We start from the raw sequence: 23416 nt of genomic DNA on the forward strand, positions 1-23416 counted from the left end.
TCTCCCAATTAACCCCGTGACCCAAACGACAATTCTGTAAAACAAGTGTTGAAAATAAGTAAATAATTGTAAAAGTTGAGCAATTAAAATTAGCATAGTTAAACAATGAATTTAGTGTACATTGATATAACTTAATGAAAAGCACGACCTATCCTATCCTTAAAAAAGGAGACACAACCCAAAACATGTAAGATATATAAAAATAATGTAAAATAAAACAATATTTGATATATATTTCTACCCTGGATTACAGCATAAATATACACAAATTAAAGTGCTTTACATCAGTATTATATACCACAATAATCTATTAAGCAATAAAACATCAATGTTAATATATATAGTTACAACTCTAAATACTTACTCTCAATATTCTGCTCCTCGAAATTGTGGTACTCACAATATTTTGATCAGTATGTTGTGGGCAATTGATATTCTGGAGTTGATAATCAAGCTCCATTGTGTCAGGAGATTAAGTGGCAACAGTTTCTGATGTTTTTAATGATCTGACTGCTTTTCCCCTTGTGGTAGAGGTATCCTGAATGTCTCTTTCTATTTGTTCCTTCTCTCTCAGTGCAAAATAGGAGTTCCTGGTGAACTATCAAGACTTACACAAGGACTTTAGACTTTTTCAAGAAATGTTTTGGAATTGATGAGCAAGGGTGGGACAGAAAATACCCTTGTGGGAATGCTCATTGAACACATATTTTACTGTTGTCAGACCTTCGACACTGCCACATGTATCCTCATGTCTACAATGTGCAAGCCTGCCATGCCAGCTTTAATGCTGGGGGTACTTAGATGGATCCCTTGCAAATTTGGGGTGTGCTAAGGGGTACATAGAAGGATTGTAATCTCATGCCTACCTAGTTGTTTCCCTTTTTAATAGACTAGTAATCAGATGTTGTAGGATGTGGTGTGGACACGAAAATGGTGTCTTCTGAATGGGTCACGTCCCAATACCCTAAGTATTCTCTCAACTCTATTGAGTTGTCACCCAGTTTCCTACAGTAGACACATTCCTCTTCTGTGCTATTTTTTTTGTGATTCTGGATTGTGGCCAGATATTGCAAATGGATATTGTAGGAAAGTACCATCTTGCCTGGCATGTTACCCCCATATTTCACTGTATATATGTTGTTTTAGTTGTATGTGTCACTGGGACCCTGCCAGCCAGGGCTCCAGTGCTCATAAGTGTGCCCTGTATGTGTTACCTGTGTTATGACTAACTGTCTCACTGAGGCTCTGCTATCCAGAACCTCAGTGGTTACGCTCTCTCATTTCTTTCCAAATTGTCACTAACAGGCTAGTGACCAATTTCACCAATTTACATTGGCATACTGGACCACCCTTATAATTCCCTAGTATATGGTACTGAGTACCCAGGGTATTGGGGTTCCAGGAGATCCCTATTTGCTGCAGCATTTCTTTTGCCACCCATAGGGAGCTCTGACAATTCTTACACAGGCCTGCCACTGCAGTCTGAGTGAAATAATGTACACGTTATTTCACAGCCATTTACCACTGCACTTAAGTAACTTATAAGTCACCTATATGTCTAACCTTTATCTGGTAAAGGTTGGGTGCTAAGTTACTTAGTGTGTGGGCACCCTGGCACTAGCCAAGGTGCTCCCACATTGTTCAGGGCAAATTCCCCGGACTTTGTGAGTGCGGGGACACCATTACACACATGCAGTATACATATGTCACGACATCTGTATAGCATCACAATGGTAACTCCGAACATGGCCATGTAACATGTCTAAGATCATGGAATTGTGGGGAGACAATTCCATGATCCCCCGAGTCTCTAGCACAGACCCGGGTACTGCCAAACTACCTTTCCCGGGGTTTCACTGCAGCTGCTGCTGCTGCCAACCCCTCAGACAGGTTTCTGCCCTCCCGGGGTCCAGCCAGGCTTGTCCCAGGAAGGCAGAACAAAGGACTTCCTCAGAGAGAGGGTGTTACACCCTCTCCCTTTGGAAAAAGGTGTCAGGGCTGGGGAGGAGTAGCCTCCCCCAGCCTCTGGAAATGCTTTGATGGGCACAGATGGTGCCCATCTCTGCATAAGCCAGTCTACACCAGTTCAGGGATCCCCCAGCCATGCTCTGGCGCGAAACTGGCTCCTCCAGTGTGCTCCAGACCTCTGCCATCTTGGAAACAGAGGTGCTGCTGGCACACTGGACTGCTCTGAGTGGCCAGTGCCAGCAGGTGACGTCAGAGACTCCTTCTGATAGGCTCCTCCAGGTGTTGCTAGCCTATCCTCTCTCCTAAGTAGCCAAACCTCCTTTTCTGGCTATTTAGGGTCTCTGCTTTGGGGAATTCTTTAGATACCGAATGCAAGAGCTCATCAGAGTTCCTCTGCATCTCTCTCTTCACCTTCTGCCAAGGAATCAACCGCTGACTGCTCTGGAAGCCTGCAAAACTGCAAAAAAGTAGCAAAGACTACTGCAACCTTGTAACACTGATCCGGCCGCCTTCTCGACTGTTTTCCTGGTGGTGCATGCTGTGGGGGTAGTCTGCCTCCTCTCTGCACTAGAAGCTCCGAAGAAATCTCCTGTGGGTCGACGGAATCTTCCCCCTGCAACCGCAGGCACCAAAGAACTGCATCACCGGTCCTCTGGGTCTCCTCTCAGCACGACGAGCGAGGTCCCTTGAACTCAGCAACTCTGTCCAAGTGACTCCCACATTCCAGTGACTCTTTAGTGCAAGTTTGGTGGAGGTAAGTCCTTGCCTCCCCACGCTATACTGCATTGCTAGGAACTGCGTGTTTTGCAGCTACTCCGGCTCTGTGCACTCTTCCAAGATTTCCTTCATGCACAGCCAATCCTGGGTCCCCGGCACTCTAACCTGCAGTGCACGACCTCCTGAGTTATCCTCCGGCGTCGTAGGACCCTCCTTTGTGACTTCGGGTGAGCTCCAGTTCACTCCACTTTGTAGTGCCTGTTCTGGCACTTCTGCGGGTGCTGCTTGCTTCTGAGTGGGCTCTTTGTCTTGCTGGACGCCCCCTCTGTCTCCTCACGCAATTGGCGATATCCTGGTCCCTCCTGGGCCACAGCAGCATCCAAAAACCCTTACCGCGACCCTTGCAGCTAGCAAGGCTTGTTTGCAGTCTTTTTGCACGGAAACACCTCTGCACGACTCTTTGCGATGTGGGACATCCATCCTCCAAAGGGGACGTTTCTAGCCCTTGTCGTTCTTGCAGAATCCACAGCTTCTACCATCCAGTGGCAGCCACAGCTGGCATTTCCTGGGCATCTGCTCACTCCCGACTTGATCGTGACTCTTGGACTTGGTCCCCTTGTTCCACAGGTACTCTCGTCAGGAAATCCATCGTTGTTGCATTGCTGGTGTTGGTCTTCTTTGCATAAATCCCCTATCACTACTTCTGTGCTCTTTGGGGAACTTAGGTGCACTTTGCACCCACTTTTCAGGGTCTTGGAGTGGGCTATTTTTCTAACCCTCACTGTTTTCTTACAGTCCCAGCGACCCTCTACAAGGCCCATAGGTTTGGGGTCCATTCTTGGTTCGCATTCCACTTCTAGAGTATATGGTTTGTGTTGCCCCTATCCCTATGTGCCCCCATTGCATTCTATTATGACTATACATTTTTTGCACTGTTTTCTATTGCCATTACTGCATATTTTGGTAATGTGTACATATATCTTGTGTATATTTGCCATCCTCATACTGAGGGTACTCACTGAGATACTTTGGCATATTGTCATAAAAATAAAGTACCTTTATTTTTAGTATATCTGTGTATTGTGTTTTCTTGTGATATTGTGCATATGACACTAGTGGTACTGTAGGAGCTTCACTCGTCTCCTAGTTCAGCCTAAGCTGCTCTGCTAAGCTACCTTTTCTATCAGCCTAAGCTGCTAGACACCCCTCTACACTAATAATGGATACCTGTGCCTGGTGCAAAGTGTAAGTACCCCTTGGTACCCACTACAAGCCAGTCCAGCCTCCTACAGATATTAATAGCAACTACATTAGCAATTTCAACGGTCTTACCAGTGTTATCCTCTGAGATTTACCAAATACACATACATCACCATGAGGTAGGCATGGGGAAGACAGAGCAGAGAGCTAAAATCTGACTTTCTCCTGAGTATAGAAATTAAAAAAAGAAAACTCCAATCAATCAATGAAATACAAAGAACTTCTGAAAGGGTGCTCAACCATGGCGCCCTCATAAGTAAGCCTTTTGGAGGGAAGGATTTTGTGTCTCAATGCTGCTAGAATTTTTCTTTGAAGAAAAGAAGTCTTTACAGTTTTCTAGGCTTTTACCTATTTCATGGAGTTGTTTGGTCCAGTTCATAATGGGCAATGTCAGAACACCCTCAAACTCTGAGGGCCTGATACATAAAGCTAAACTTGCATGTTTTTGAAAGTTTACAATTGTTTTGTTTTCTATTACCTGAGTTATTTTACTAGTATTATCTTTAAAACTGTGGAGTAGCCACAAATTTAAAAATAGGCCAGTCCTACTTTTTTAAATGTGGAGAGTCCCCGTCGTAAAAACAATTTTGCAAATAGCAAAAAATCATACACTTACCCAAAAGTTTAAGGTGGTCATTCTGACCCTGGCGGTCTTTGACCGCCAGGGCGGAGGACCGCGGGAGCACCGCCGACAGGCCGGCGGTGCTCCAATGGGGATTCCGACCGCGGCGGTAAAGCCGCGGTCGGACCGGCACCACTGGCGGGGTCCCGCCAGTGCACCGCCGCCCCATTGAATCCTCCGCGGCGGTCGGACCGCCGGGATCCGGATGGCGGTAGGGGGGATCGGGGGGCATGGGCATTGCAGGGGCCCCCGTAAGAGGGCCCCTACATGTATTTCACTGTCTGCTGTGCAGACAGTGAAATACGCGACGGGTGCAACTGCACCCGTCGCACAGCTTCCACTCCGCCGGCTCGATTCCGAGCCGGCTTCATCGTGGAAGCCTCTTTCCCGCTGGGCTGGCGGGCGGTCTGAAGGCGACCGCCCGCCAGCCCAGCGGGAAAGTCAGAATTACCGCCGCGGTCTTTCGACCGCGGAACGGTAATCTGACGGCGGGACTTTGGCGGGCGGCCTCCGCCGCCCGCCAAGGTCAGAATGAGGGCCAAAGTTTACTTTTGTGAATCAGGCCCATAATGAGCTGGATGTTAACCTCAATTTGATAACAGCATCCTACATACATTCATCCTGTTTCTGTCTTTGGCACTTAAGCATAACTTATTTTTCCTGAAGTGGGAATCTGCCCAGAATAACCGATGCATTGCATTGCAGAAGGCATTTTACAAATTTACCAATTCCACTGATTACATCTGTCTCACGATGTTGTTAGGAAACAAATCCTTTTGCATAAGCAGATGCTGGGAATTGGTAACATGTGAGAAAGAGGGCACATTAGCTCTCTTTACCTCAGCTCACACAGAAAGAGGAAAAATTTAAAAGAAAGAAAGATATTTCTCCTCATTGTGCCTCACCTGAGGAGGTGCAGCATTTCAATGCATTTCCGGGTCTACCACTAATGGTAAATCTGGGAATGCCCCAAAATCCATGGTGGATGCATGGAAACACCTTCTCTCCACACATAGAACGTCTCCTTGATGCAGAGTAATGCAAGGCAGCGACTCACAAGACAGCGCAATGGCAGTGTCACACACCACTAGATGCCCCCCCATAAACACACACATAGAACATAGCATAAACGAAATACACTATCACATATGCAACATCACATTATTAGAAGGCGTCATAGATTGAAATGTATATACAGAAAAAACACACAGGTCGAACAATGAACAATCAACCTTCAATCAATGTAAAACATGAAAAATCAATTGCCACCAATCCGTTGATAAAAAACATCACTAAAGATCTTCCAAGATAAGAATCTCTTTAAGCTCCCATTAACTCATGCAACCCGTATTGAAGCTTAATTCTGTATAAACGTCTGCTAACTACATGGATGATCATGATGGCCTTTTCAGATCTGTACGAAAAGGTACCCTGAAAAGGAATCTACTGCACTGTATGTAGCACTGATGGTTGGCGCCATTGAAATGCAAAATAAAACGGCATAAAACACAGGCAACATAAAATGTACGTATTTCTTATGTCCAAAATCTATCGCACTATTTCTATTTTTAGGGTTTATGTCCTTGGAATCTCTTCGAAAAGCTGCGAACCACCCTGAATAATATATGTGTTATACGGTTTAAAATTCAGAAATTGAATCATGGCTGGAGGTCAACAAAGGGGAAATAAATTCACGTGTGGAACTGGAGAATGGAGGCCTAGCGGAATCAGTTACATACTGGAAATTATTCGGAACCCCTATTAAAACTAAGGCGGAAGTGTGCAGCCCTTTGCCAGCCCTCTCCACAACAGTGACACTGAGGCAGAGCAACCGAAGGGTTTGCTTTTGCTGGACTGTCATGTTGTCAGATTGGCCTTAAGGTACTGGAAGTGGGTGGGCATTTTGAGTCTTGGGAGTAGAGAGGCAGTGTACTGCCTGTGACAGATATCTCCACATTTCTGTTCACACGCTTCCACGTATGATATTTCTGTCACATTAAAAACTGGTAAGAGGATTGGAAGGGTGGGCCCACACCATTGCAGATCAGAAAGTAATGAGGTGTTTTTGCTGCCTTGGGAGGCCAATTTAAATTGACATTTCGGCTCTGCTAAGCCTAAAAGACACTGTTGTTATGTGGGAGGGGTTCAGCATGCTCTTTTCAGTTGAAATCACACGAAATATGCATTGTTTTGCTATATTATCTATGACAGTCTTAATAGCATCTTTAAAACAAATAGATTGTAAGCTTAGGCGACGACTCGGATCGTGCAGATCGTGTGCAAAAGGAAGGACTTCATGGTCTATTCTTTCAAAGTTGCTTCCCTGTTAGTACGTCAAATGCAAGCAAATCCTGATATCATCGATATCTATAACTTTCATTTTAATTTGATTTAACACATAAAATGTGCAGAATGACACAAAGCCTAGGTTATATATTAGAAGGCCTTAAAAGGAGAGAATTATAGGGCTATAGTTACTGCTCTAAAATATGTTTGTATTTTTGTCGTTGTATTTTGTTTTTTAAAGCACTATGGTCACCGTGAGAGTACCTTGGTGCTCCCAAATGTGTGACATACTGGAGCACTGAAAGGCATGTATTGCCAATAGTTGTAAGAAAGGAGGCAGGTTTTTAAATGCATCCGAGAGCTGCAAAGGTCAGCAAAATGTTTCAGATGAAGAGGGAGTACATTCCATCTTTTGGTTGTCGCTCTTAGAAAGGTGCAGTCTCCGAAGGTGGCCAGGGAGCTACTTAGAACTGCAAAAACTACTTATAGGCTGAACGCTGGGAACGTGACGGGTTATGAATTAACAATGTAAAAGTGAGAGGGAAGTGTAGAGCATCACAGCAATAGCCGGTTGTTAAGGATGGAGAAGCCTTCTTCTCTACCTTTTTGTGACGCATGAAGAGTGTCTGTCAGGCTGAGCAAATTTTAGCTAGCCAGACACGCTTTTATGTTTGGGTCTGGCATCAAGGCACTGCATATGTCCTAAAAGGGCAGGCTCCAGCTGCTTGAGCCAAAATGTGTCTGCCTGAAGATTTCACAGCCCAGTGGGAGTGACCTCCTCAGCAAAGACTTCTGTGAACCTCTCCCTCATGGCAAGGGGGAGTTTCACTGATGACCCTGACTTGGGCACTTGAATTTTAAGTGCTGAAGTGCCCAGGGCTAAGTTAAAATCATTGATGCTAAACACAGAGTGGGGTGGGGTGGGGTCGGCAAGTCTCGCAGACCCCTATCCCACTCTGTGACAAGTTAAGGAAGGTCCTCCTCTCTTTGGCTGACCTTCAACAAGGTCAGCCTGACAGACACTCTTGCAATTTTAGACAAGGTAGCATGCAAAATAAATCAGTTTAACGAGGCATACATGTATATTTCTTGTACTTCTTTCTGGGATGAAATAGGTCCTCAAGATGATAACTGTTTAATGGGAAACCACATTAGTCATCCATTGATTCATGTTTGTTTGGTTCTATTACAAAAGAATAGCATGATTACTAATCACAATTTTTCTCATACTAGGGTGTCATATATAAATATAGGCTGAATTATGAACATTATAGAAGTGACACGTGCCGTGGTTATTGGCAACAATGGATTCGTTAGAAATGCATAAAACATGGATAAACATATATAAACACCACAAGGTCAAGCACACCAAAATAAATTTGATATATTTTATTTACATAATGGGATATTATGTACCATCATCTTTTATACCCATTAGTGGGTTATGCTCTTTTAAGGTGAATGATATCCAATACACAATATTGAGTTACGTTGTGTTGTAACTGATCTTTAAGTGACTGCTGTGACTGCTTTGTCATTGATCTTTTGTCAGCTAAATGTTTACTTGTACTCTACTACATATGTGGTCATTGCTGCAACTTTTTCTTCCTTTAGGTGCAAAAATTACACAGAGGGAGGAGCGAGGGAGTATGTGGACAACTCACTATGCAACCAATATGAAATGCCACCAGAAACTCAAAACTGCACGCTTGTGTGTCCTGGAGAATGTGTAATGTCTGAATGGGGACAATGGAGTGCGTGTCCAGTGGTAAGTTATATACCCGTTTCCAATATTATCGGCGGTATATGTCCTTATTTTGTCACGTTGACCTATTCCTGACAAATCCTTTCTTTACTTTCTTGAAATTAGTATGAATGAGTAATGGGTTAGGATGAACACGTGCATGTAATATGTATGTAATGTGTAATACGGAATTATAAGAAAACAAAGCAAACGAGACAGAAGAGAATGAATGAGAAAGCCAGTTTTTAATTGGTGGTCTCCTTACTTGCAAAATTATTCCTTATGGTATAATCATTACATCAGTTGGGTAAAGCTGCTCCTCCTCCCTTATAACCCCTGCCCATAAAGACATTCCGCAGCATATTCCGGCCTGCTCTGGCATCAGACATGTCAAATGACATTCAATAGAGAAGGAATGTGTCGAGAGGTGTACAGGCAATTAACAGCAGTTTTCAACAACAAAAATCTCATCCACAATAACAGTGAATGAAAAACTATTGCACCATAATTTATTTTGTGGCTAAAATCATATGGTTTTGTGTGGTATAAGAGTGCAGTAGCAAAAAGCATGATGCAAAAGTATCAGAGCATGATTACAGGAAATCGAAGTGAGAGAAGCAAGTGGCATAGTGGAGAGAAAGAGGCTGAAGAGCAGTTCGTGGCTAGTTGTCAATTTAGAAAAAAAATGGAGCATCTGCTGCTTTGCTATGATTGAAATGTCAACCTTTAAAATTGGGCCCATACACTGCATCAATATTCCTGCACCCACAGTTATCGATAAAGTGGGTATTGGTAACGCCATAATTCAGGAATATCACAGAATTCCAAATTGTCCCAGAGGGTGCCATAAGAAGTGGTGAATTATTGAAACAAAATAGTCTACCACACACGATTTCAATAGGAATTCCTGATTTTCAGCTGTTTGCCGATCCAGAGATTTCACCAAGTTTTTCCCAGTAAGTTGTGCCCATATTAAAGAAGTACAGTATTCGTGCACTGCGTGTAAATCCAGATTTGCCTGGCAGCAGAATTTCTAATCAAATAATGAGCTCTACGCAACCTCAGTGCCATTTCACAAAAGGATTATGACTACAGAAAGAAAGACTACAGGAGTACTCCTTTATGTACTCTTACAAGGCATGTAAATGTATGTAACAGAGTTCTACAGTAGTACTACTTTATGTACATCAAAATGTCTGTGTGATCAGGCTTCAAAACACAAGTCAAAGAATCATGTGGACATCCCCCACTCTCCAGGGGCAAATATAACTGAGTGTTCTGCCGTGCGTTGGTCAGTCGAAATAAAGGTAATTCTGTGGAAAAGGAAGAATGAATTGATTATGTTTATAAGTGAATATTTGAGGGAACTGGTAAGTAAAATTGATGATATAAAAGGAGTTAAAAAAAATAGTTTACTTGGAAAATCTTTAAGGATAGTCAAAGTGGCAACGCAGAGAAGTACGGCATGCACTTTCAATGCAGACACTCCCTGAAGAAGTACAGAGATGAGGTGAGCAAGTAAACATCACCAAACCAAGACATGCGTCTTGAGGGCATTAAAGCTGATAGAATCCATGTGGTTGAACATTATGATAAGGAAATGAAAGAGCAGGAAGGGCATGCAGTTCATAGGAAGACACCAAATAATTGTAGTATGGTTCGTTGTTCGATGGTCATGTGTCCAGAACAATAATTCACATTACAGGGTGCCAAGACATGATGTACGAAATGTTGCAAGCTTTAACACAAATGTCTTATAAGATAATGTTCAAAAATAAACATTTCTACTCATAAGTCCCATATTAATGAAAGAATACAATATTTACAAAATGAAAGGCAATACATTTTTCCGTGTAATACTTCGGCTAAAAAAACGTAATTTAAAATATGAGCATCAAGGCATGGGAGTAACACTATAAACAATATACTTATAGAACATTCAGTAGATAAATGAAACAGCGTGAAGTCAGGCACCCTTAGGTTTCAGAGTGGAAATAAGATTTTCGACACCTTGCCATAATGGGTCTTGAGACTGAAACTAACGATTCCTCATTAGTTCATTCCCTCACCTTTAGTTATATGGGCCAAGATTAAGATGCACTGTCACGAACATTTTGCTGGGTACACAAGTGCTGTAAATAAAATACCAAAATCTAGAAATAAAGAAGGTCAGGTCAAGGTCCTAGTTACTGATTATAAACCAAAGTCGTTACCCTGAGTGGCACAGTGATCTTATTTAAACTCGCACGTATTGATTTTTAAAAGCATTTGAATAATTCTGAAATTATTGTAAACCCTACAGTAAAAGGGTTATTACTATCACAGTAGCTAAAGGTATAGTTCATCACTGTAGATAAACGTCTTCATGTGATTGATACATTGGCTTGGTTCATCGTGAGTGCCTGGGGGTTGGTTCCCATGTCCAGAGTCACGGAAAGCCAATGTGGGTTGGACTAATGTCCCCTCATCAATTTGGCTGGTGTGCTTTTGTTCGGATTCTACGTCATCATCACACTACTCAACAACACATAATGTGACATTTAACACACCCATACCTTTTCGGACTATTTTGTGCATCTTCTCCCCGCATATAAAACCCTCTTTGGTTTTATCCCCCTGTCCATTTTATTTCTCCATTCTTTGATCCTAAAAAGTGTTATATTATCCTATTATTTTTATCCCATTTTCCCTGCTCTTAATTACTTTCCTCAGTATAATTTGGTGAAACTTCCTATTCCACTTACGGTGTCACCCACTGCTGGTAAAATGTTGTTGTGAGGACTGCAGGACCTGCCTGAAAGAAGAGTCTTGCAGGTACTGTCTTAATGCTCAACAAACGATTCGCCTATTTTCCTTGGAGTGTTTTCTTTAAGTGGCTTTCACCTTCCTCATCTCTGCAAAATGTCATATTTGGCCAGACTCAGGCCTTAGTTAACAAATGACCCCAGCTGTTTCATATGTGCCCCTATATAACACTCCCAGTGCTGTTCCTATTTGTCTTTCTATTTCTGGCCAGTATTTCACAATGACTGGGCAGCAGGACAGAAAACGGATAAAGATGCCCTGGTGCCTGCAACCTCGCTCTCTTTATCTGAACTCTTCTGTAGCATATCTTGTTTACAGTTATAAATTGTACCAGTTTAAAACCTGCTCTGTTGAACACTTTTAGTGGTACATGATGGGTTCCTTCCACACCTCTCCGTCTATGTCTCAATATGTTGTTCCCAGTGCGGTTTCAGTTTGTAGTTGCCTCTGCAGATGGGTTGTTAAGGGCACATGTGTACCTTTTTGTCATTTGTGAGTCCATGAGCTTGATATCCAGTCAGAAATCCTCTATTTCAATGGCCGCATGCCACTGAAGCATGTGTAATACTTCCTGACTCACATGTTTTGAAATATCTGGGTGTCTTCCATTAGATAATATTATACTTTACGTTGTGACAACAGGATCAAATCTGATCCAGCACATGTCTCCTAGTGTTCTAGTGCCGATGGTGTCCCCATTTCTAAACCCTTTTAGGTCATTCAGTTCTGCTTCCAGTCCATAAAGATGATTTAGGTGCCTCTTACTTTGCTGTTTCTTTTGTAAGTATTTGCCCTTATTTTACCACTACTTGCATCAAAAGCGTTAGTTTTAGCCTGTATAGTGCCTGTATGTAACCCTTCTTTCCTACGGCATGCCTGTCAATTCTCAGAGCTTGCTCATTGAGGAAGCAAAGGCCGACTCATTCACTATTGCTAGATAAGTGGATTCACAGTATCTCATTAAATCCAGCCAAAGGTAGGAGGAGCCATGCATGGACAGGGGCTTGCCAATACATAGTAGTGATCTCAGTTGTTCATCTAGCTCTTAAAAGAACCTATTTGGTATTTCATGGAGTGTCTTTAACAGGACATACAAGAATCATGGCAAATCAATCATCTTGCATACCCCAAATGGGAGGAGAGAGCCTCATTCAGTGTGTCACTTCAATTGCCAGTCCATTGAATAGCTGTAGTAGATTAACCATATAGAAGACTGTGGTATATTAATGTAGTTCCAGGCATGTGCACGGAACTTAGACCTTATCCCTTATGTAGCTAGGGTGTTCTTTAAATGTTATGATGTGAAAGGAGACAGGATTGTTGAAGAGTATAGAAGGAGCTAGATGAGCTGTATTCCGTGAAGATGAAATAAGCCTTCTCTTGAGATATTAACCGGCCTGCAGTGCCACCTCATTACAAAGTTGTCTGCTCCAGTCGAGAGCTAGATCTTAAAGTATTCTTAAAAGGTGTTTTTTCAACCTTAAGGGGCATTGAAGGACTGGTGGTTTACTCCATGTTTTCAAGGAGTGTAAACCGATTTTCCCAGTTTATTAAAAAGAAAATAACATTTTCCCTATATGTGAATACTGAATTCAGAACAGTCGATGAGTGTATAGAGTCCATAACATATAGAGGGATGTGACAAGCAGACAGTGAGGTACATTTATCTCGTACTTCCATCCCGCTATCAAGTGATCCCTTTTTATACATTCAGCCAATGTCTCAAACACTAATGCAATAAGATTGGGTTAGGGAGCAGCCCTGCCTCATTTCCCTGCTTTATGGAAATGTTTTTGATTGATTGCCATTTACCCTGACCTACCGTCGTCAGTTGGGCATTGTACAAAAGCGTGACACATGATGGGTAATACATCCTAAATCCACCCCTTTCCAATACAGCAAATTAAAAAGGAAACTTATTTGTCCAAGTGGCTCTCCAACCATGTTGAGCTTAACAATATTTTTTGGACATTGCTCAAAATGGCTTCTCGACTGGGATGGGCTCCATGACAGTACTTGTTAACATTCTGAATGATTTGAGAATGAATTTGGATGAAGGATGAAGGATGACCCTCCAGTGTTACCCTTCTTTCCTTCTCCATAGTCCTTGACACAATTGATCATTCCATTTTGATTGACTGTGTGGCAGAGGCCAGCCTTAAAAGAACAGTGCTTGCCTGTTTCTCCCTCTTGCTGCACTGTTGTTGCCAAAACTTAATGTAGACTCCTTTTAGGTTCAAATCTAACAAAGTGATTTTTGGTGTTCCACTGGACTCCTCCTTGTCCCCTATACTATTTAAAATGTATATCAACATCATTCAATTGTTTAGGCTTGAATATATGTCTTATGCAGATGATACGCAACTCAATTTAGGCTAGACCATCTTTTTGAGGAAATCTAGCCATTGCTTTCCACCCTTCCTGGTAGCAGTCCAGCCTTTGATTAGCAGTAACATGACCAAACTAAATGCTAACAAAACAGAGGTATTGATATGTGGTCCTGACCAAGTGAAATATTACTATCTGAACAAGCTAGGCGAGGTACAGACGTTGGGGTTCAAAATTGATACAGAACTCTTTCTAGACCCTTAAGTAAACTCTCTAGTATTACCAGGTTCATTTCAGTTGAAGCTTTTAAGAAAAAAGCTAAAGGTAATTCCCAAACAATATGGAGCTTTATTGGTGGCTGCCATCATTCTCTTAAGACTGGACTATGCCAATACTTGTTTCCTAGGCCTCTCTACAAAGCTATTAGCATGATTACAACAAATTCAAATATATCTCTGTGAGACTGGTTCTGCTCTGCGTAAATTTTGATTATGTTATTGAGGCCAGGCAAAAACTCCATTGGTTGCCTGTGAAACAAAGAATCCATGTCAAATCTTTGTGCCAAACTCATCGAGACTTACTTGGCCTGTGACTCCTGTAATAAAGCCCTGTTTCACTCAGCATACTGCTGCTCACCCACTGCTCAGTTTACCATATACTGACTACAATCCCTCATTAAAGTATTTTGCTTCCTAAATATGGAATCAGCTTCCTGTGACATTTTGTAACAGTTGACCTTTAGTATAAATCTAACATCTTAGCGTTTTGATATCAGATTGGGCTATCAATTTTGAAAAGTCAATAATCACTTTTCTTTGTTCATTGTTGTGCTTAGTCTGTTCATTCTTGTTTTACTAGTGCCAAGATGCCTGTTTTAGGGGTAGACTGTGCTGCTTGGAGTAACCAATGCCCCTGGTACTAGTAACGCTAGAGGAGGCAATATCAGGCTGAAATGCACCTGACTCGTAATGATTCCCATAGTCACCACCAGAGACTTCCATGAAGTTGAAGATGGTTTGGTTACAGGTTGGTCGTTATTGACCTCAGGGGTTGACACAGGTAAAAAAATGTATTTTACAAATTGTGCCGCAACATGTAAATATTTTACTTAGTCTCACAGCTGTTGTGTTACAAAATTCTTACAAAGACCACTATCACTCTGAGCATCTCCTGGGAGTAGGAATTGATTGAAAGAAGACAGAGCAGGCAGTATCTGCTACATCAGAACAGCTAAAAGTTGAATAGTGTGCTTTTTACCTGTTTTCTGGAAAGGACGTGAGGAGAAATTGCCAGTAGGTTGTGTGGGAGGGGTTGTATGACAAAATATTGGGAACAACAGTATCATTTGACTTGAATATTGTGTTGAAAATATTGTTTACTAAAACAGTGTGTTTCTAGTTCAGTCAGTCATCAACTTTATTCGGCCAATACAAAATACCCATAAAAGCACATAGGAAATATAAATACGTATTAAACATACTCAAATCCTAATTCAAAATACAGGTACTAACTAATCATAATAATTAAAGTATAAATATATAAAATATAATAACGTTAATACAACCACCCCCCAAAATTCACCATTATTATCATCATCATACAATAGTAATAAGGCTGATTCTTTGCACTTATCTGGTTTCACCTGGCTAAAAAAACAAACTTTCCCTAACTTCTATAGCATAATGCCATCCTGTAACATACATGTGCATTGTCAAGTCTTACCAAAATTCCAGCGCCTCCAGATAGGTCCTTATACTATTTTTTTAAAAAGGGGTTTGAGATATAAAACTCTAAGATGTTCATAAAACTTACAGAATAACATAAAATGCAAAGTACTTTGCTTACTTAACCCATCTCAAGGGCAACTAAATGTTTCATCGGGACAGGACCCCGTACTAGGAAATGCTACTAAATGATGCACCATACTCAGTCTTAACCTTATCAGAACAAAATGGTGCTGCATGTTAGTTACACCAAGTTGGTATCCTTCTTTACTTGCCTCCAATGAAAGGGACATGTAAATACCAACAGTAGATTTAATGGATTCATTAGTTTTTCTACCATCAACTCTATATTGTAAAAAAGGTATCCTTAATATATTTCTTTGATAATATCAGCACTTCCTCTGGTTCTGATTTTATATTTATGTTGAATATAGATCTGAAAAAGGAGTCAATGAAGGCGAGCCATGGTATACGCATAGCATTATCCATTTTTAAACTATCTAGAATAATTTCCTTAGTAAATCCAGTTTCCTCCTTGGACCAAATACTCTGCCATTGGAACAAAGGGCTCACCTGCAACACATCCTCCAAAAAATGGAGGCCCACCTCTTGGTATACAATTTAATTAGACGCTGAAATTGGCAACCATAGCAAACATTTTAGCAAACAATTTTCCTTTAATTGTAAAGGGGTACTTTTTGTATACCCCCAAACACTGGCTCCATATACTAACGTGGATAATGCTCTGGCCCAATAAATGTTTATCATAGTAGAGATGGGGCAAATCCTTAGTTTGCTAGCAAATCTAAATATGTCACCTGAATTCCTTCTTAACTTATCCTTTCCTGAATGAATATGTTATTTTTATTGCCCGTTGTTCATTTACAATACACCCAGGTAGCTGAATGACTTGACACAGGTCATGATGAAGGTTTTAGATTTATTAATAACCATACCTTATGAAGTCATAAACTGTTCTAGACCATCCAGTTTTTGAAGCCCCACCGGAGTCCTAGACATCAAGACAACATCATCGACATAGAGTAATACGGGTATTTGACCCCCTGCCACATTTGGAGGGTCCGCCTGGATTTCATGCAGGAACTTATCCAATCCACTAATATATAAGGAAAACAATAGCGGGCCAGTACACACCCTTGGTGAATACCTCTTCCAATATTAAATGAGATAGTGCACTCTCCCAATTTATCAAAGCTGACTTTGCATGTTAAATCTGCATAGAGGTGGGCAATAAAAGTTATAATATACCTTGGGGAACCTATATCAAGTAATGTGGTCCAAAGAAGGCCATGCTCAACTAGATCGAAGGCACCACTAAGATCAGCAAAACAGAGTTAAAGAGTCCCTTTTTTGGCCTTTCTGTGCATCCCTATAATCAGATCTAAGTTAAGGCATTGCTCTATAGTGCCCAGTCCTGACCTAAATCCATATTGGGCAGGTGAAAGAATGTTATTATCCAGTGCTGAGTCATTAAGTCTTGCCAAAATTACCCTACTAAACATCTTCATGCAGGAGTCCAACAATGAAATTGGACGATAGTTTTTAGGATCAACGTTATCACCTTTCTTATATATAGGTATAATAATAGACGTAGTCCAAGAGGTCGGGATTTCCCCGGTCATAACTATATTAAACAGCCTAGTCAGAACAGGTACCTAAAAATAACTTTGAGATTTAAAAACATCTACCAGTACCCCATCCGGGCCTGGGGCCTTATCCCCAGGCACTAACTGAAATAGCTGAACAAACCTCATCTATGGTGATATGTGAATGATTGAGGTATCACAACTCCAATTGCCTAGGTATGTCTACTGGCCCGCTCCTTTCCCTAAAGACCTCTGAAAAGTGGTCCATCCATGCTGCACAGGATACACTAGTACCCAGTTCAGAAGGTGTTCAGTTAGTCAAGAAGGGGGCATTTACTGTTTCCCAAAACAATTTAGTATTATTTGTATTGTTGCCAATGCTAGATTGGTCCATGCCTGTTCCCTTAGCTCTTTCTTTCTTCGCTCCAAGGCTTCCCTGTATTTTACCCACAATGACCTTATTTCTAATGTGTCTCTAGGTGTAATATGAAGGGCTAGTTTGAGCCCCCCCATAGCTTTTGTACAAGCATGGTCGAACTACCCTTTATTCTTCATGGTCTGCCCATATTGAGGGATTTCCTGCAGGAACTTATCCAATCCACTAATATATAAGGAAAGCAATAGCGGGCCAGTACACACCCTTGGTGAATACCTCTTCCAATATTAAATGAGGTAGTGCACTCTCCCAATTTATCAAAGCTGACTTTGCATGTTAAATCTGCATAGAGGTGGGCAATAAAAGTTATAATATACCTTGGGGCACCTATATCAAGTAATGTAGTCCAAAGAAGGGCATGCTCAACTAGATCGAAGGCACCACTAAGATCAGCAAAACAGAGTTAAAGAGGCCCTTTTTTGGCCTTTCTGTGCATCCCTATAATCAGATCTAAGTTAAGGCATTGCTCTATAGTGCCCAGTCATGACCTAAATCCATATTGGGCAGGTGAAAGAATGTTATTATCCAGTGCTGAGTCATTAAGTCTTGCCAAAATTACCCTACTAAACATCTTCATGCAGGAGTCCAACAATGAAATTGGACGATAGTTTTTAGGATCAACGTTATCACCTTTCTTATATATAGGTATAATAATAGACGTAGTCCAAGAGGTCGGGATTTCCCCGGTCATAACTATATTAAACAGCCTAGTCAGAACAGGTACCTAAAAATAACTTTGAGATTTAAAAACATCTACCAGTACCCCATCCGGGCCTGGGGCCTTATCCCCAGGCACTAACTGAAATAGCTGAACAAACCTCATCTATGGTGATATGTGAATGATTGAGGTATCACAACTCCAATTCTCTAGGTATGTCTACTGGCCCGCTCCTTTTCCTAAAGACCTCTGAAAAGTGGTCCATCCATGCTGCACAGGATACACTAGTACCCAGTTCAGAAGGTGTTCAGTTAGTCAAGAAGGGGGCATTTACTGTTTCCCAAAACAATTTAGTATTATTTGTATTTGTTGCCAATGCTAGATTTGTCCATGCCTGTTCCCTTAGCTCTTTCTTTCTTCGCTCCAAGGCTTCCCTGTATTTTACCCACAATGACCTTATTTCTAATGTGTATCTAGGTGTAATATGAAGGGCTAGTTTGAGCCCCCCATAGCTTTAGTACAAGCATGGTCGAACTACCCTTTATTCTTCATGGTCTGCCCATATTGAGGGTAATATGTCAGAAGATTCTTAATGTATGATATAACTGTACTAAAACTGTGGGGTTCTATTTCCTCTTGTAAACAGTATTCAATTTCAGATGAGCAGCTTTGTACAGTCTTCTGTAAGAGATCTGCCGGGTCTACTTCTTTCCATTTCAGTCTTACCCCATTTGTTCTGTGTACCTCTGCCTAGTTTACAGTAATATGAAACTCTTGCTGGGGGCCCCAAAATGTTGTTGGGAGGGTGATCGGATCATGATCGCCCAGTAATGAGTCGGCAATATAAGGGGTATCACCTACGTTGTTAGCAAATGATGACACTGCCATATGGTCAATTACTGATGGAGAGTTAGTGCCTCTAGAAAAAGGTATTACTTCCACATTAATGCCTCGCTTACATACCAGTAGCATCAGATCTTATTTTGACAAAATCATATTAAGCGCCTCTCCATAATAATTATTATCATAAAAGTGGTCATACCCTATCCCCTCTTGACACATGTTTTGGATAAAGGTAAGGAACATGATTGAATATTAAAATCACCAACCCACAAAATTAAAAAATTGGACTGGATAGAGTGTAAGAATTTTTGTAGATTCTGGTCTAATGCATGAACTACTCTGCAGCAGGTAGAATCGAAAACATTAATATAGTAGTTGATTAAAACCACATTGTTCATACTTGCATACTTCAGCCACAACAATTGAAAGTTTGGAGTCTTCCAGGAGGTTTTAATTTACGACTATAGGGAGTTTATTTGAAATAAGCACTTGGAGCCCACCCTCAGCCCTCCCAGAGTGGGAACGAGTAGCTGGCAAGAAGTGTGAGGTAAATCCTAGCATATGCACCGGAGAAACACACCAAGTTTCTTGAATACATACCAGGTCAAGGTTATTGATAATGTTCCCCACTCCTCTGTCTCAAACTTACTACGTAGATCTTTCACATTCTATGTTGCAACGTTTTGGTGCTCTTTAGTGATTCCACTATACTCACCACCATGTTTCCTTGCTTGTATTTGACTGTAGGTGCTTAAAGGATTTCCAACTAATTCCCTGTGGGGGTTATTAGTGCAGACATCATGGTCCGATCCTTCTGTTTTCTGGGTCTCAGTAGGGACATGCCAAGCTCAGTAGACGTGATCTTTCTAATATGCCCCACCATATTGAGCCCCCACTTTAAACTATCCACATGTCCCCTGTACCTTTGTCAATCATTATCTGAGAGTGTACTCAGAGCCTGATATCTATTACTTAGGGGTACTGGGTGGTTTTGGTAAAGATTTCTTGTTGGTTCTGAGTAGTGTGGGACTGGGGGGTATCCTGATTGTACAGGTTGTAAATGTCGATAAAATGCACCCAACGGGAGAAATGATGGAGTATTAACATGGTGTGGGTGGAATTTGGCCCTGGGTAGAATGTCCCTCACAAGGCTGGGGCTCCTAAAGTTAATGATTATACCATCTCCCCCACACTCTTTCTCTAGGGGACCCACCCAGTATACTCTTTGAGTTCAAATAATCTGGTGACCATCATGTAATGTAAATAAATTGTTTTGGACCAGCCAATGCAGTACTTTATTCTTCAGGGTCCCTTGAGGTTCATTCTGACCTAGCCATAAAGGTGGAACATTGACCATGATAATTACATAGGGGCAACACTCCGGTGGTAAATTAACAGTTGGGAAATCCTTCCTCACTTGCAGTGAGGCCTGTGTAGTGCCCGTGGACTTCAGAATATAACTAGACTGGGGCAAATTAGGTGCTGTTGGGTTTACAGTTGATCTTGGGCCATCTGGTATCTGGCCATGCGACTTCTTGCTAATAATTGTCTGCTGTCCAGTAAGTTGGCCATCGCCAACGGCTCCCCTTTCCTTTTCTATAGTAGTATGCCTCTTCCTATCACCTATAGTCCCTATGTCCTGCATTATAACTATTGGTTCTGGGTAAAATTGTGCAACATTCTGTGCAACAATCAATTGGGGGACAGGGGCCATCGAGGGCATAGAAAGTTTCTGGCACATGGCCATTATTTTCTCCACCTCACCTTCAGGTTTATCCAATTTGTTTCTAGGAGGTTTTAATAGATCATTAAAGGCAGATATAAGATTATTCCATTGAGTGGGTTCAGAATTAGCTGACATTATAGGGCTTAGTTCGCTTTCAGTCCCTTTTTTGCATTTTTTCCTCCTTTTAACAACAGGTGAATGATTAACAGATATGGGGGTAGCGGTTTCTATATTCTTGCTCCCTGTAGGGTGATCACCGCTCCCTATATCCTCCAGATCTAGAGTGTAATTAGTGCCAGTTACCACGTCTATTGGTCTTGGGGGACCCTCTGTGTCTTCACTTGAACCAAATTCCCCCAGAGATAGACGTCTTTCAGCAAGATCAATTTCCTTTGATACAACTCCCACCGCCCATACCAAAAAGGAGTCAATTGTAGAGCAGCGTGGTTCAGTATCTAGCTTTTGGGTTGTGAGTTTTTGCTTACCCATACTTTGTCAGTATGTGTTAACACCCACTTCTATAAATCAATTGCAACTACAAAGGGGCAAGCATCCAATATAAGGCAACAATAATATTACATATAAATGTCTCACTTACTTACTCTGCAACCCTTATAATCATACACTGTTTTATGAACAGCCTAATCAAACCTTACTGGGCCCTAAAGCCACATCCGGCTGCGTACGGGTGCAGATGGGCCCGATCTTGGCCCGGTCTATGCCCGGGCACACGCCCGGGTGCGTCTTGCGTGCGTTCCATGCAAAGGAAAGTGTGTGTCAAGTTTAGGCGCCTTCGGGTGCTGCAGAGCGTCATAGGCAGCCTCCTCCTGCAGGTGTGCGTGGAAGATGTGGTCTGATTCACCCTTCACCCCCTGTGGCCAAGAGCAGAGTGTTGCGCGCAGCAGAATGTGCATGTCAAGTTTATGCGCCTTCGGGTGCTGCAGACCGTCGTAGGCACCCTCCTCCCGCCGGTGTGCCTGGGAGGTATGGTCCGATGCACCCTTCGCCGCCCCTTGTGGCCAAGAGCAGAGTGTTGCGTGCACTGAGAAGCGCATGCCAAATTTATGCGCCTTTGGGCACTGCAGAGCATCGTAGGTGGTCTCCTACTGCTGGTGTGCCTGGGAGTTGTGGTCCAAGTCACCCTTCGCCCCCTGTAGCCAAGAGCAAAGTGTTGCATCCAGCAGGAATGCACGTGTCAAGTTTATGCACCTTTGTGCGCTGTAGAGCGTCGTAGGCATCCTCCTCCTGCTGGTGTGCCTGGGAGGTGTGGCCTGATTCACCCTCCGCCCCCTGTGGCCAAGAGCAGAGTGTTTCTAGTTTTATAATGTAAATGGCAAAAATATAGTAACAAACATGTTTTGCAACATAATATCATCCAACACAAATGTGAGAATATGGTTTTTAAAATGTATTTAAAATGTATTTAAGACAGTAAATCAGATAATTTGTAACATGAAATAACATTGTTTCAAAAAGTTATTTACATTTATATATTTATATATATGTGTGTGTGTGTATGCATATATACTTATTTTAAAAAATATAACAATATGTAAAACATGTAAATACTTAATTAAAATGTTAACAGTAAAGTTACATTAGCAAAAATAAATACAAAATATCTATTGTCATTTAAATATGGTAAATATGAAAATTAACATATGAAAATATTTTGAATATAGTAAACTAAATTCATAACTAACATATATACACATTAAGAGTAACATACAATAAATTTGAAAATTATATACCGGAGAAAAGTAATAAAATGTACATATTTCTAGAAATAGCATAACCATTTCAAAAACAAAATATTAAAACATAAAAACAAATAAAATTAAACAATAATAAAAAAAAGAATATACATCCTGCTTAACCAACACTAGGGAAGGTATTTTACTTTGAAGCACTTACATTTACCATTCACACTCCAAGTTAAGCAACAGTAAGAAAGGCTTTGGAATGTAGAGGGGTTAGATTTAGTATTCCAACTCCAATATAAGTAGCAGTAGAGAAAGTGATGGACTTCAGAGGGATTCAATTTATAATGTAATCTCCAGGGTAAGGAAAAGTATTGAAACTGTTGAACTTGGGTGGGGTTGGATTTACCATTCCCACTCCAGTCTAAGCAACACTAAGGAAAGTGTTGAACTTCAGAGGGACTACATATACCATTTCAACCTATTATCATTTTTTAGGAAACATTTAAACACCTAACAACACAAAATGGTTGAAACATATTTCATATACAAAAGGCATATGATATAAACAAAATAAATAAAACAATAAAAAAAATATATGTTCAAAAAGCATTAAATTAAATTAAATTAAATTAGCTTCCCTCCCTACAACCCAAATACATACACACCCAAAAACATACACACCAAAACAAATTCAGAACAAAATTAAAATAATAATTAAAACAGAGTAATATTTAACTTACATCAAATAAAAGCAAATACAATGAAAGAAATAGCAATAAAATAAAGAAAAACATTTAAAGAAATAGTCATTTAAAATACAACATAGCAATAAACAAATAAGTAATTGAAATAAAACAACTAATATACATAATACATTAGCAATTAAAAATTGACATAATTAGCAATTTAACAATGAATTAATTTTGACAATAATTAAGAAAATAATATAATTTAAAATACTTGCTATCCTATTCCACTACAAAAAGAAT

At 41.0% G+C, this 23416-nt stretch overlaps 1 protein-coding gene across 1 annotated transcript in view; it reads left to right on the forward strand.

Moving 5' to 3' along the window:
• THSD7B (thrombospondin type 1 domain containing 7B) overlaps positions 1–23416 on the forward strand; it is a 2268639-nt gene that overhangs the window by 1904589 nt on the left and 340634 nt on the right. Inside the window, exon 18 of the mRNA XM_069225078.1 lies at positions 8468–8621. Within this exon, the coding sequence (XP_069081179.1) occupies positions 8468–8621 (154 nt within the window). The remainder of the gene's footprint in view (positions 1–8467; positions 8622–23416) is intronic.

Source organism: Pleurodeles waltl, chromosome 3_1, assembly GCF_031143425.1.
Source record: "Pleurodeles waltl isolate 20211129_DDA chromosome 3_1, aPleWal1.hap1.20221129, whole genome shotgun sequence".
Classification (NCBI taxonomy): domain Eukaryota; kingdom Metazoa; phylum Chordata; class Amphibia; order Caudata; family Salamandridae; genus Pleurodeles; species Pleurodeles waltl.